This window comes from Vanacampus margaritifer, chromosome 6, assembly GCF_051991255.1.
Source record: "Vanacampus margaritifer isolate UIUO_Vmar chromosome 6, RoL_Vmar_1.0, whole genome shotgun sequence".
Lineage (NCBI taxonomy): Eukaryota > Metazoa > Chordata > Actinopteri > Syngnathiformes > Syngnathidae > Vanacampus > Vanacampus margaritifer.
Window position 1 is genome coordinate 16,420,262 of NC_135437.1, and position 12,876 is coordinate 16,433,137.

The 12,876-nt window shown below is 41.7% G+C and overlaps 1 protein-coding gene across 2 annotated transcripts; it reads left to right on the top strand.

The window, feature by feature from the left end:
* Nucleotides 1–1,217: 1,217 nt before the first annotated feature.
* nr2f2 (nuclear receptor subfamily 2, group F, member 2) lies at nucleotides 1,218–7,096 on the top strand. 2 transcript variants are annotated; one of them, XM_077567927.1, is made up of 3 exons: nucleotides 1,218–2,466; nucleotides 2,933–3,478; nucleotides 4,906–7,096. In XM_077567927.1, the coding sequence occupies exons 1-3, from the start codon at nucleotides 2,007–2,009 to the stop codon at nucleotides 5,178–5,180; spliced, it is 1,281 nt and encodes a 426-aa protein (XP_077424053.1). In that variant the 5' UTR covers nucleotides 1,218–2,006; the 3' UTR covers nucleotides 5,181–7,096. The 2 variants fall into 2 exon arrangements, with proteins under 2 accessions (XP_077424053.1, XP_077424054.1); XM_077567928.1 differs by having other exon boundaries at nucleotides 1,222–2,466; nucleotides 2,951–3,478.
* The last annotated feature ends 5,780 nt before the right edge of the window (nucleotides 7,097–12,876 follow it).

Genomic DNA, 12,876 nt, shown 5'->3' on the forward strand with positions numbered 1-12,876 from the left:
CAGTGTGTGTGGTCGCTGGTTTGACTTGGTCCGAGGCTGTGGCGAGCAGACGACTGAAAGCAGGCAGCTTGTGGAGCGTCGACATGCGCGCGCCTCGCAATGAACGCGGGGCGGGCAGGCGTGCATGCAATATACTTTGAGACGCTAGGGGGCAGCCATACACTGCGCTGGGACCACAATGCATAGAGCACACAATCACGCACGCACACGCACAAGAGTTCAAGTGTCACAGCCTGTGGTCATAAATGAGGTCATAGCCTAGCTTTTAATAATAATATTGAGGAAAACTTTATTGACAACAACAGCAAGCAGATTTGTGGACTTTTTTCTACTGGAAGTGTCATTTTATTGAACATATGGGTTTATAATTCTAATTATTTGTTTTGTTTTGTTTTTATAGTGACAATTTACAGGCATCTTTAAGACATAAAATGTTGTCTTTTTTATTTATCTATTACCTTGCAAATAATCCCTGTTGTAATGTACAATAAGTAATATTATTCGCCTATGTGTGAATATTTTCATATCATATACGTGAGGCGGATTGAGCTGGAGTATGTCTTTGAATAGAATTAGAGAGCACTTTTGTTTTGCATCCATCCTTCCTTCCACTTTCTTGATCGCAAAACCTGACGGTTGCGCGGGACGCATGCACAACTCGCTGTAATAAGCCCAATCACAGAGCTCGTATACATTTTATTTGTGCTTTATTTTTTGCAGATATTTGATTTTTTTTGTGTGTAATTTTATTATAAATGTATGTAGGCTATACAGTTGATTTACTTTTTGTTTGCCTGTATGCACAAAATATTGCAGTCTATTGTGGATGAATGTGAGATAAAAGAAAATTTTTTTTTTTTTAACATACATTTTTTTATGTGCATAATGTATGTAATTGCCCCTTTTTTTTTTTACCCATTTATGTTGTTAAAAATGAAGATAAAAGTCAACAGTTGCTTTATTTATGTTTAATGTTGATATCCAAGACATTGTGAGACATATTTTTCATGTTCGGTATGGCGGAGAAGAAGAAACTACTCCCCCCCGCCTCCCTCCTCGCCCCTTCTTCCTGGAAATCTCCTTTTAGGACCCGGCGGCCCTGGCTCGACCTCGGCCGCGTCTTGGCTCGGCACCAAGTGGCACAGCCGCGGCTCGGCAGCCAATGGGGAGCAAGGGGGGCGGTCCTACACACACTCCGCCTGCCTTATATGGCAGCGCGTCGCCATGGCAACGTGTGCTAAGTTGCAGCAGTCGTGTCAAAGTTCACTATATAGAGAAGCTCAGCGAGCTGATCAGAGAGAAAGCATTCTGCCAGCCGTGCTCCTCTTAAGCCAAAAACCTCCCCGACCGCCTTTTTAACATATTTCCGCACTTTGATTCGCCTTTTTTGACCGCATTCGAATCATATTTTCATCGCACGGAAGACAACGAGAAGAAGGAGACGCGAGGATTCTAAAAAGCGGAGATCTCCACATTTGCTGGCTCAAGAAGCGGATTTTTCCCTTTTTTTAAGTGGAAAGAATTCTTCCAGACTCGCAACCCGGAGCTTGTTGGTCCACATTCGACCGCCGGTCTTCTCCATCCTCGCCCCCCCTTTCCTCCTCCTCCTCTTCCTCCTCCTCCTCCTCTTCCTCCCTCCAAAAAGCCAAGCCGGTCCATGCTGCTTGCTCGCTCTCGTCCCGGCACTCGGCCCACCTTCCCCGCCGACGGGGGTGCTGGATGGCCGGCGGTAGGAGCCCCCTTGACTCGGCCTCGCTGGTGAGAAGCAGCCTCCCTCTCTTCGTCGTCGTCGTCGTCTTCTTCCTCCGCCTACTCCTCCTCGTCCTCGTCGTCGTCGAGTCGACTCATTCCGTGAGCGGAGCGTCGAGCGCGGCGCCTCGGCTGTGGTGACATCCCCCCCTCCCGCCTCCCAGGCCGGCGCGTGGAACGACAACCCCCCGAAAAGGTCAAAAAAGAGACAAAACGGCCGAGCAAAAAGTTTCCCCCCCGTTGACTGAGAGGCAGATATGGCAATGGTAGTGTGGAGAGGCTCCCAGGACGACGTGGCGGACACCCAGGGCGCCCTCTCCTCGCAGACCCAAGGCGGGCTGGCGCTGGGCAATGCACAGCCGGGCCAGCTGGGTCTGACGGCCGCGCAGGTGGCGCCGCCGACCCCGCAGACTCCCGCGCAGGGCGGCCCCAACAACGGCCAGTCGGCACCCGGCGGCGGCGGCCAAGGCGCGCAGCAGCAGCCGGACAAGCAGCCGCAGCACATCGAGTGCGTGGTGTGCGGGGACAAGTCGAGCGGCAAGCACTACGGCCAGTTCACCTGCGAGGGCTGCAAGAGCTTCTTCAAGCGCAGCGTGCGGCGGAACCTGACGTACACGTGCCGGGCCAACCGGAACTGTCCAATCGACCAGCACCACCGCAACCAGTGCCAGTACTGCCGCCTCAAAAAATGCCTCAAGGTCGGCATGAGACGGGAAGGTATTGGGACTTTTTGTTTACCTCACCTTTTCGGCTTTGTGTGTGTGTTGTGTGTGTGCGATGCAGCGGGTGCTCCCTGGCGAGGTGGCCGGTCGGAGCGTGCCTCAGTGCCGCCTTGTGCCGGCGCTCGAGTCGGGGGAGCTCCGCTGGATCTTTTTTGTTGTTGTTGTAATATTCTCACCTTAAACGATGAAATATAACTGCAGACATCGAATATGTGTAGCTGTGCTGATAAAAAAAAAAGAAAAAGAAAAGAAAAAAACATATAAAGGCTCGAGTCGGCGTCCACTCGAGGTCTATTGTTTACCGAGTGTGCGTGGAGTATTCTTGCAAAATACAAGCCGCGCGGGTCGAGGGTTCCACACGCCTTTGTGCTCCGTTACGTGTTGGTGTGTTATTGCTGCCATTTTGCGAGCCGCTATCGGCCGCCGCTTGACGTGCAGAATTCAGGCTTCAATATCTGTAGTCTCTCTTTTTACTGCAGCCGTGCAAAGGGGACGGGTGCCGCCCACGCAGCCGCACCACGGCCAGTTCGCGCTGACCAACGGGGACCCGCTGCACTGCCACTCGTACCTCTCGGGATATATCTCGCTGCTGCTACGCGCGGAGCCCTACCCGACGTCCCGCTACGGCAGCCAGTGCATGCAGCCCAACAACATCATGGGCATCGAGAACATTTGCGAACTGGCGGCGCGCATGCTCTTCAGCGCGGTGGAGTGGGCCCGGAATATCCCCTTCTTCCCGGACCTGCAGATCACCGACCAGGTGGCCCTGCTGCGGCTGACGTGGAGCGAGCTGTTCGTGCTCAACGCGGCGCAGTGCTCCATGCCGCTGCATGTGGCTCCGCTGCTGGCGGCGGCCGGCCTGCACGCCTCGCCCATGTCGGCGGACCGCGTGGTGGCCTTCATGGACCACATTCGGATCTTCCAGGAGCAGGTGGAGAAGCTCAAGGCGCTGCACGTCGACTCGGCCGAGTACAGCTGCCTCAAGGCCATCGTGCTCTTCACCACAGGTGAGATCATGGGCGCGTTTCTTGCTCTCTTGCTCCGCCATTTGTCACCCCGAGTCTTGTTTGGGGTCGCTGACAGATATAAATGATGTGTGATGTGAGTGTGTGAGGGGTGGGGGGGCTCAGACAGACTGGGGGCAGGGGGTACCAAAATTATAGAGACAGAGAAAGACAAGCCTAATATTGCACAGGGTGTGTGTGGGCAAGTCAAGTTTTAATGCTAATGTTTTGTTATTGGCGACATGCTATGTAAATAATGTGTACAAAGGAGCTCGCACTTTATTTTGACAATTGTAATGCTACACAAAAATAAACATTTTTATTTGAAATTTGTAATGCTAAAAAACTAGCTAATGCATGTGTAGCCCAATAAAAAAAACGTAAACATATGCTCTCGTGACTAATTGTACTGTTTAAAAAATGACAAAAAATTAAACGTAACTTTGTTGAACATGAAAAACTTTAAACATTAGATACCTAAATATAAATATAAACCAGGATAACAATATGTGGATTGGCTATTGTTGCTAATTATATAGATTTATAAAAATAAAAAAAACATGCTAATTCGTGCTGCTCCCAAAATCATTACCGGTAATATATAAAAATTAAAATAACTGTTTTTAATTTTTGTGAGATCTAGCTTTATAATTTCTATATATATGACATGTAACCAATATATACATACGCCTACTAACCATATCGCACAAAGCAACAAACTAACTCGATAATACATTTGCCGTGCAATAGTAAACTTTAGATATTATTTGCATACAATATTGAACTATTTTTTTCTTATTTGTAATTGTACTGCACACACACACACACACAAAAAAGGAAGCAACCAGGGATGGCGCTAAAGTGGGGCTAGCGGGGGCTAAAGCCCCACCAGAAATCTGTGTAGCCCAAGTTAAGCAGTTTATTTGATATTCTAAAATATATTTAGAAATTGTTTTATTTTTTTGAGTCTAGTTCCACTTTAAAAATGTTACATTTGTTGCACAATGAAGCATATTTGTATTATCCATTTCCTTTATGGGTTATTGTCACTTTATTGGGCACATATATTATTTTACATGTAAGGACTATTATTAGTAAGTGTACTGCTACAAAATTCAAACTCTAAAAATAACTTGATAGAAAAATTAGTAGCTGTATAAAATGATAGTTATTGTCATCAATCCACCAAGATAAACACAAGTTGATTATAAACTTCCACATAGTGATGATGTGGAGTGAGGAGTGAAGGGGGGGAGGGGGGGTCTTCCCTAAAGGTCAAACCACCATAACACCCCCCAACCCCCCCGCCTCTTCTTCTTGCACCTTGCACCAACATACACTAGCAGCATCATGCATGTAAATTAAACTGAAATTAAGTTTGTTTGTTTTCTCCCCCAAATCACCCCCCCCCCCCTCACCCCCCTCCCCAGACGCGTGCGGCCTGTCGGACGTGGCCCACGTGGAGAGCCTGCAAGAGAAGTCCCAGTGCGCCCTGGAGGAGTACGTTCGCAGCCAGTACCCCAACCAGCCCACCCGCTTCGGCAAGCTGCTGCTGCGTCTGCCCTCGCTGCGCACCGTCTCGTCGTCCGTCATCGAGCAGTTGTTTTTCGTCCGCCTGGTAGGTAAGACCCCCATCGAAACGCTCATCAGGGACATGTTGCTGTCGGGGAGCAGCTTTAACTGGCCTTACATGTCCATTCAGTAAAAGGATGAGGACGGTGCTGGTGTGTGTGGGTGCGAGAGGGGGTGTGGTGAGGGAGGGTGGGGGGGCTGCTGGCCGGAGAGGACGATTCGATGATTTTAGCTGCTTCTTTTTTTGTGCTCTGGAGGAATATTGGAAGGACACAAACAAATACATACACACAAAAAAAAAACCTGTGAATTTTCCCCGCCCTCCTTCCACTCCAAAAAAGGACACCAACTCACTGAGTGACTGAACTGAAAAGAGGAAAAACGTGGGATTTTGTTGAGGACATTTCAAGTATTAAGTGCATTTTATGTTGAAAAAAGGAAGGGAATTTTGTTTATATCACTTGTGTCCTGTGTCCAAATGTATAGTTGTGTGTGTGTGTGTGTGCGCGTGCGTGCGCGTGTGTTTTGTACTTTCCTCCTTGTTTTTTTCTCTCTCTGGTTCCAAACCGGCTTAATATGTGAGCGTGTCGTACATTGTGTTATTTTCCATCCAGGTGGGAAATAATGTGTACAAAAGAAAAACAAAAAGAGAGGAATTAAAACCACAGCAATAGTTGTTGTAGACTTTTTGTCATCTTAGAAGCTTCATGCTTGCAAGCGCACTTAACGTTTTCGACGAAGAAGAATACTTTGCATTATTTGTCCTCGTTCAACGATTGGCAGCCTTAAACTCGTTTAGTTTACAAGATTACATGAGGGGAGGTGATCAAAGTCGAAAAGCTAAGGCGATGTGGTGTTTAATAGCAGTATTATGTGATGGAATAAAAGCAAACCTCCCCTTTTTCTCCGATTGAAGTGCCTGACAAGCATGACGCCATTTCTCCACAACAACCTGCATGGTGAAACTGGTGTGGGGTGGGAGGGATTTTCCTCCCCGATTGTGCACCCTTAAGATGAGCGAATCGGCCGTGCGAGCATGCCGATGTGAGGCAGTATTGTTGTAAATATAGGTCAACTTGTTTCTTTTCTAGCAGCTCCGCGTGGCCCGGAGCAAATGTGTGGTTGCCATCATTTTCGCTCGTCTTTCCAACGGAGTGTCGGCTCGGTAGCACTGACGAGTTCTGTACATACATACATATTATTATTATTAATTATTATTATTATTACAACCACATTTTCTTTGTTTTTGTTTTTACTTTTTCTCAGTTTGTTTTGGTTTCATGTATATTTAGACTGTGAATGCATGGCCACAGGTCGCTAACCTATTTTACCCTCTTTGCTATATAAATGTAAATGTTCTTTCTTTTTATTGAGGGGTGGGGGGAGGGGGGATTGGAGGGTGGGGAGGGGGGGCTGTATAGATATAATCTGTGCGTTCACTACACACGAGCCCTTGTATTTAAAGACATACACACACGTAAAAAAAAAAGACACAAATAAGTGAAAGTTCGTCAGTTTATGAGGACTTTGAAACAGGGTGAGCAGTTTAGGGGTGCTTTGACGTGTGCGTGTGCGTGTGCGTGCGTGTGTGTGAGTGAGTGTGCGTGTGTGTGCGCGCGCGCGCGTGTGAGAACAATCCTTCCAATTGTTTAGAGGCCGCAATTTCACACACATAGAAGAAAAAAATCGTGATCACACACACGCACGCACGCACACACACGTGGACCAGAGAATGATAAATGATTGTAATTATGAACCCACCTTTTTTATATAAATATATAAAAAATATATGACTGCAGGGTATTGATAACGTATAGATACTTTTTTTTTTAAATGATGATGAATTAATTGCAAGTGATACCTATGAGTGTGTGTGTGTGTGTGTGTGTGAGCGTGTGTGTGTGCGCGCGCGAAAGTTTCTAATAGTTGAACACGATTCTCGTTCGTTCGTTCGTTTGTTTGTTTGTTTGTTTTGTGTTAGCTTATTGTACAACGAAGCATTCTGCTGTAAATTTGTTCTTGGTATTAAATTATAATTTATGAATTTCATATCTTTTCATGGCTTTTTTTCTCCTGGTGAAAAATGAATGGTGGGGGATGGGAGATCCCCTTTCCCCAGTTTATTTATTCTTTGGTATAGGCCTATTTGCATTAACTCGTCGGGTGCACCTCTCAAAACTACTCCAATCACAAATTTCTAGAGACAAGAAAACTTGTTTCCCGGGGTTGTGACTATAATCAGTATTAGCAGTGCTGATGAGGAAAAAGGTGCAACTTTGACTCATGCTGCTGCTGCTGTGTTGCGCATGCGTGCTTGCTAATGATGACGACGATGATGATGATGATGGCGTCATTAATCTACTGTCTGAGATATTGATGACGTCAAAAAAATCGCAACATTTAACAGGAAAACATCACTAAATGACGTGTCGGGTTTAAGATACACTTAATCAACATTATTATTAATATTATTATTATTATTATTATTATTATCATTATTATTATTATTAGAACAGCAAGACCACCTAATGAGGTCTCTTTCCGTAAGTGATGTGACAAGGTTTTTCATTTATTGCATTAGAAAAAAAAATCTCACGTCGACGTGCACATTAAAATCACAATTCTTAGTAAAGTGTATTTATTTGTACAAAAAAAAAAAAATACTAATACACCACTCTTGGTTAAAATGGCAGTTTATCATCCACAAAATTCCCCTAAATCATTTCATTAATATTTGTTGTAATGTGTGTTAATGATGTGTGTGTTACTGTAACATGTCCTCCTTTATCATGGTCATGTACATGATTTATTTATTTACACCCACAAACACACACACTGAGTATATAGGCCTATTGTACACGTCAGGCCATAAATGTGAGAAAACATCGCCATCTACCCGCAGAGTTCGAAAGTGCACATTGAGTGGACCTTTCGGGCAAGAGTTCAGCACGCGCGCACGCACGCAGCCAGGGTCAGCAACTTTGTGTATTCGTGAAGCTTGTGTGCTGCAAACTTGATTGACGCTTTTGCTTCCCTGCAGCACACTGGGGACACTACATTAGGTACACCTGATGGCGTGTCCATTTTCAAAGTGATTTTCGTATTATTGTTATTGTGCTAAATTGCACCCTGAGAAGTTTGGAATAATTGAACAAGCGACAAGCTGAGGCCAAAATATTAGGAACAGCCACGCCCGATGTTAAACCCATTGTTCTATGAAAAATGGGAGGGGAGGGGTGCACTTAAAATGTTTACTTTTCGGCTGAAATGTTGCATTTAAATGCTTCCTTTAACGTGGGCAGTTGCGGTTCGTGTATTCAAATGACACAAATACACTTATAAATAAACCCTTTGACGACAAAATTCGAATTATTTCTCAACTGAAAGCCTTGCTCATGCATGGAAAAAAAAATCTATAATGATGGCACTCATTTGAAATATTACACACATATTGTACTATAGGCTACTGTACTTAGTACTGCATTTAAAATGGATGGGTTGGAAGGACACACTTTAAAGCCTTAAATACTCCCAATGGCATGTTATTAATTTTATATATGATGATACAGTACAGTTTCGCACCACACACACACAGACACTCACGATAATAATAATTATAATAAAATAAAAATAAAATAATAATAATGAATCCATTGTTTATTTGAAAACCAATGAAAATGCAATTAATTATCGTAATCTTTGTAAATGTTTTCCCCCCATTTTGCACTCATGGTGTCTTAAAAAAAATGTGCACTTACCCTACAATCAGACAACCTTGAGTTTAATTTTCTCGATTTTAAGCGTTTTGTTTTTTGCAATATGTTATATTGGGGGGGCAAGAAGACCATATACCAAATACAACACATCGCATTGGCAGTTAATCATGTGCTAAACTCACAAAAGAAACTCCAACTTTATTTCACCTCAATTACAGAACCTCGATTTAATTTTCATTCGTACAATAGCTGAAACAAAAAATACTTGGGGGGCGGGGAGTGACATACACATGATGCGGATGATGAAGGATGAGGGCATGCCTTTTAAATATTGAAAAAGCACGCACGCACGCACGCACGCACGCACGCACACACATGAGCACGCACAGTCTACTACTTGCACTCTCTATTATTTATAAAGTCTTGCATTTCCAGTGGTCAGAATGAGACTTTAAAGCCTTCAATATCTCCACAAATATATTTTATTGATAGCTAATTGGAGATAGGCCTCACTTTACAGGTTGCCACTTTTTAAAGTACACATTTTTATTGTGCACCTTTTGATGTTATCCGTGTAATTTCATAAATGATCTTTATGCACACTAAAATGATACAAATTCGTCTTTTCCCGTTTGAAATGTGTTTCGTTGTTTGTAGGACATTAGTTGGGGATAAGACATTTTAAAGGCAACGTTTGATGCTTATAAAATGCCTGGAAGGACACTTTCAAACATTTAAGTGAAATAAAAAAAACGTTTGGTTGATTTTTTTGTTTTTATTTCATTTATTTTTATTTTTATTGAGCTTCACACTTTGGGTTGCCGGTTTCATGGATGTGTTACCCGGAATAATTTGGAAAGCATGCTCGTGTCGTATAGAAAATAAATAAAGTAAAATAAAGGTGACAAGTGAATAAAAAAAAAAGGCTATCAGTCTCAAAATGCTTTCTTTCTTTCTTTCTTTCTTTCTTTCTTTCTTTAATTGATAGCTAATGAGGGATAGCACTTTAGATGCTCATTTTTGGGAATACTCCACAGTCTTCATGCTTTTTCCCCAATTCGGAGAACACACGTGACATGTTCCCTTTGAGAAAAAAAAAAAATCAAAAATCTAACAATATTTATGAATATTGGTTATTGGAATCATACATTATTACGCATCTAATAACCACCGAAACTTACGTCGTCATCATCATCATGTTTTTGTGTTCAAACTCCACATGTTGCGAGTTTGAACACACGTGACATTGGTTCACTTAAAAAAAAGAGAGAAAGAGAGAGAGAGAAGAAGAAGAAGTTTAGCTCAAGAAGTGCTCGGAACGCGTCTTGTCTTTTTTTTTCTTGCGTAAACTCGAAATGTGTGTTGCTTTCGATTCGGCGTCAATTGGTGACCTCCAAAAATATCATCATCATCGTCGTCGTCGTCATGACAACCATTATGATTAACAAGCCAGGCCTTCACACCTACAGGTGAAAATCACCACAACAATTCAGGGTTCAAGTAAAAACGTATAAGATGCTTAATTTGGGGATTCGTATTGTAATTAGTAAGCGAATGCATGCTGTGCTAAATGTAGTTTATTATTAATTGTTAAATGACTTAAAATATGTGCTGACGTTTTGGCGCTAATAGTAATGCGTAATGTCCAATTTCTCGAGACATTGAGATGTTGGACATTAGGGATGAAGAAATGAACGAAAAAAATACAAACACGATTTACATTAATAATTTGTATTTAATGTACTTCACACACTGAGCATCCACGTTATTTGATTTAAATAATCATATTCATTTTACAATTTGTAACCTATCACACACAAAAAAATCTTACTCGTTTATTCGCTTCACACTGTCCACTCACATAAAAATATAACAAATAAATCGTTATTGTTTCAGAAGTAAAATTACTCTTTAAAAAAAGAAAAAAGAAAGAATAGGCTAAATCCATCATTCCTTGTGATTGCTTCTCGTACTTATAGTTGCGAGTCCGTAAATGTGCTGATGTGCGGTCAATTGTGGAGATGACATTACAGGAGGAGAAAGAATACACTCCTGCCTCCTCCCTTGTGCTCGCCCCCGCCGCCGAGTGACCCCCACAGGACCCGGTGAGTGGCGCCGGCCCCGCAGCACTAATGACCAGCGGCCGGGAAGGGAAGACGAGCAAGAGGAGGGCGGTCATGCTGCTGCAGTGACGGCGGCGTCCTGCAGAGGGCGCCCTGAAGCACCTTTCACCTCACACGCCTGCTTCTCTTTCATCCGCGTGCTCTCTTTCTTCAGCTTCATTTTTTTCATTCATAAAGACGTGAAAATATTATTTCGTTTTTTTTTTTAAACAGAAAATCATTTATAAAACGAAAAAGTTGAAAGAAGTTTTTTTTTTGTAATGAATTAAAAGACGCAATTGGCCACTGAAGTTTATTTTATTTGTGACAATGAATGTGAATATATGGAAAACAAAATCTAATTCACTACTTCAAACTATTGTGAAACAGTTCGCATTATTTGTTATGATTATATTGATTATAACGAAAAAAAAACATCTCAAGAAATTAGAAGAGTACATCGACATTATTTCGAATCTGGAATGAATTTCCTGTGTTTAACAATTTATAATTTGAGTTTCACGTTTATAAAATTGAACTAAAAAGATAAATGAACTTTCCTACTATATGCTTATTTATTGAGTTGCACCTGTATGCTTCAAAAATTAGACGTCAGACATTTTTTATAAATGGAACGCACACGTATTCGTATAGTTTCTTTTCATTTTCTTATCTTCTAAACATTTTAAATTCATCACACTTCATTCTTACTTGAAACCAGGATTAGTTTATAATAATCTTTTAGTTTGTTTTGTTTTTATTGCTCTTTTAAATGTAGACAAATACTACAGTGGCATCGAAAAAAGTTAAATTATTTAATTAGTCCAAAATGTAAAGAAAGAAAATATTTCCCCCCATCGTTAAAGGATGCCTTTTCTCGCCACAATCCGCCTGAATTACGTTAAAAATATATATATTTCAAACCATAGGCAACGAAATTACTTCACCTGCCAAATTTGATATTTTAAAAATAATTTCCGTAAATTTCAGAGCTGCTTGCATTCTCCCCCAAACGATAATAATAATAAATTGCAGGAAATGAAAAGGAAAAAATACCCCACATAAAATCTGAATGCCAACTAATATCTGAGCTTTGAATGTAACGTTAAATATTGTCATTGTGTGAAAAAGGTGAAGAAAATTCACGCAGTATATGTCGTAAAGTAAATTAGCAAACAATTCACATTTCACGCCGGTAAATTTCGGCATCATGTGTGCACATTTTTTAAAAACGAAGAAAAATATGCAACGAATGTGGTTTAGTTGAATTGGATTACATTTTGAATGTAGTCTTTAAATGTCAGATGTAATAACTTCAACAGGTTTGATGAAATATTTATTTATTTATTTGAGAATAATGTATACATGTCATCAGAATTGTTTGCATTTTTTTGTGTGTGCTGGAATTAAAATTAAATGCCAATTTCAAGTCTTGAAATTCAACATTGCCTCAGTTTTGCTGAACTAATCTCAAGATGTTAAATGAACAGAAAATGTCAATTTGCATTTATATATTTATTTTTTGATAAAATGTTTGAAAAAAAGAGAGAATAATACTACCGTGAATGTAAAAAAATCTAAATGCATTTAGATAAAACATGCCATTTGTATGGTAAATCGTTGTACTTATTTTGTGCTTAAAAAAAAAGGATACGGTGAAATCATCCGAATGATGTCTTTAAAAGTTTGAAGTCGGACTTTGTTTACTCACTCTTGACATTCCCAAACGTGCACAGTCAAGCCGTTTTGTCCCGGCTTTACTTTTGTGGATGCAAACTTGAATTGCTTCGGTTTGTTGTTGTTGTTTCCTCTCTTTTTTTTCTTTTTTTTTGCTGGCTGCATGTGGACTTTTATCGTGCTTGTGTGGTGCTTTTGCGGTTGCGCATTGGCGGCGGCGGACAATAACGCGCCAATTGTCGATGCTTTGTGACCCAGCAAATGCGAGGGTGGCTCTCGTGGCTTTGCTATGTAATTATGCAAAACACTTTGCATAAAGACTTTGCCATCCGAT

What these genes read in the sequence shown, in the direction of transcription:
- nr2f2 (XM_077567927.1), top strand. Translation starts at nt 2,007, where the DNA reads ATGGCAATGGTAGTGTGGAGAGGCTCCCAGGACGACGTGGCGGACACC. An exon ending in GGTCGGCATGAGACGGGAAG is followed by an intron (nt 2,467 to 2,932) that starts GTATTGGGACTT and finishes CAATATCTGTAG; the next exon opens with TCTCTCTTTTTACTGCAGCC. An exon ending in CATCGTGCTCTTCACCACAG is followed by an intron (nt 3,479 to 4,905) that starts GTGAGATCATGG and finishes CCCCCTCCCCAG; the next exon opens with ACGCGTGCGGCCTGTCGGAC.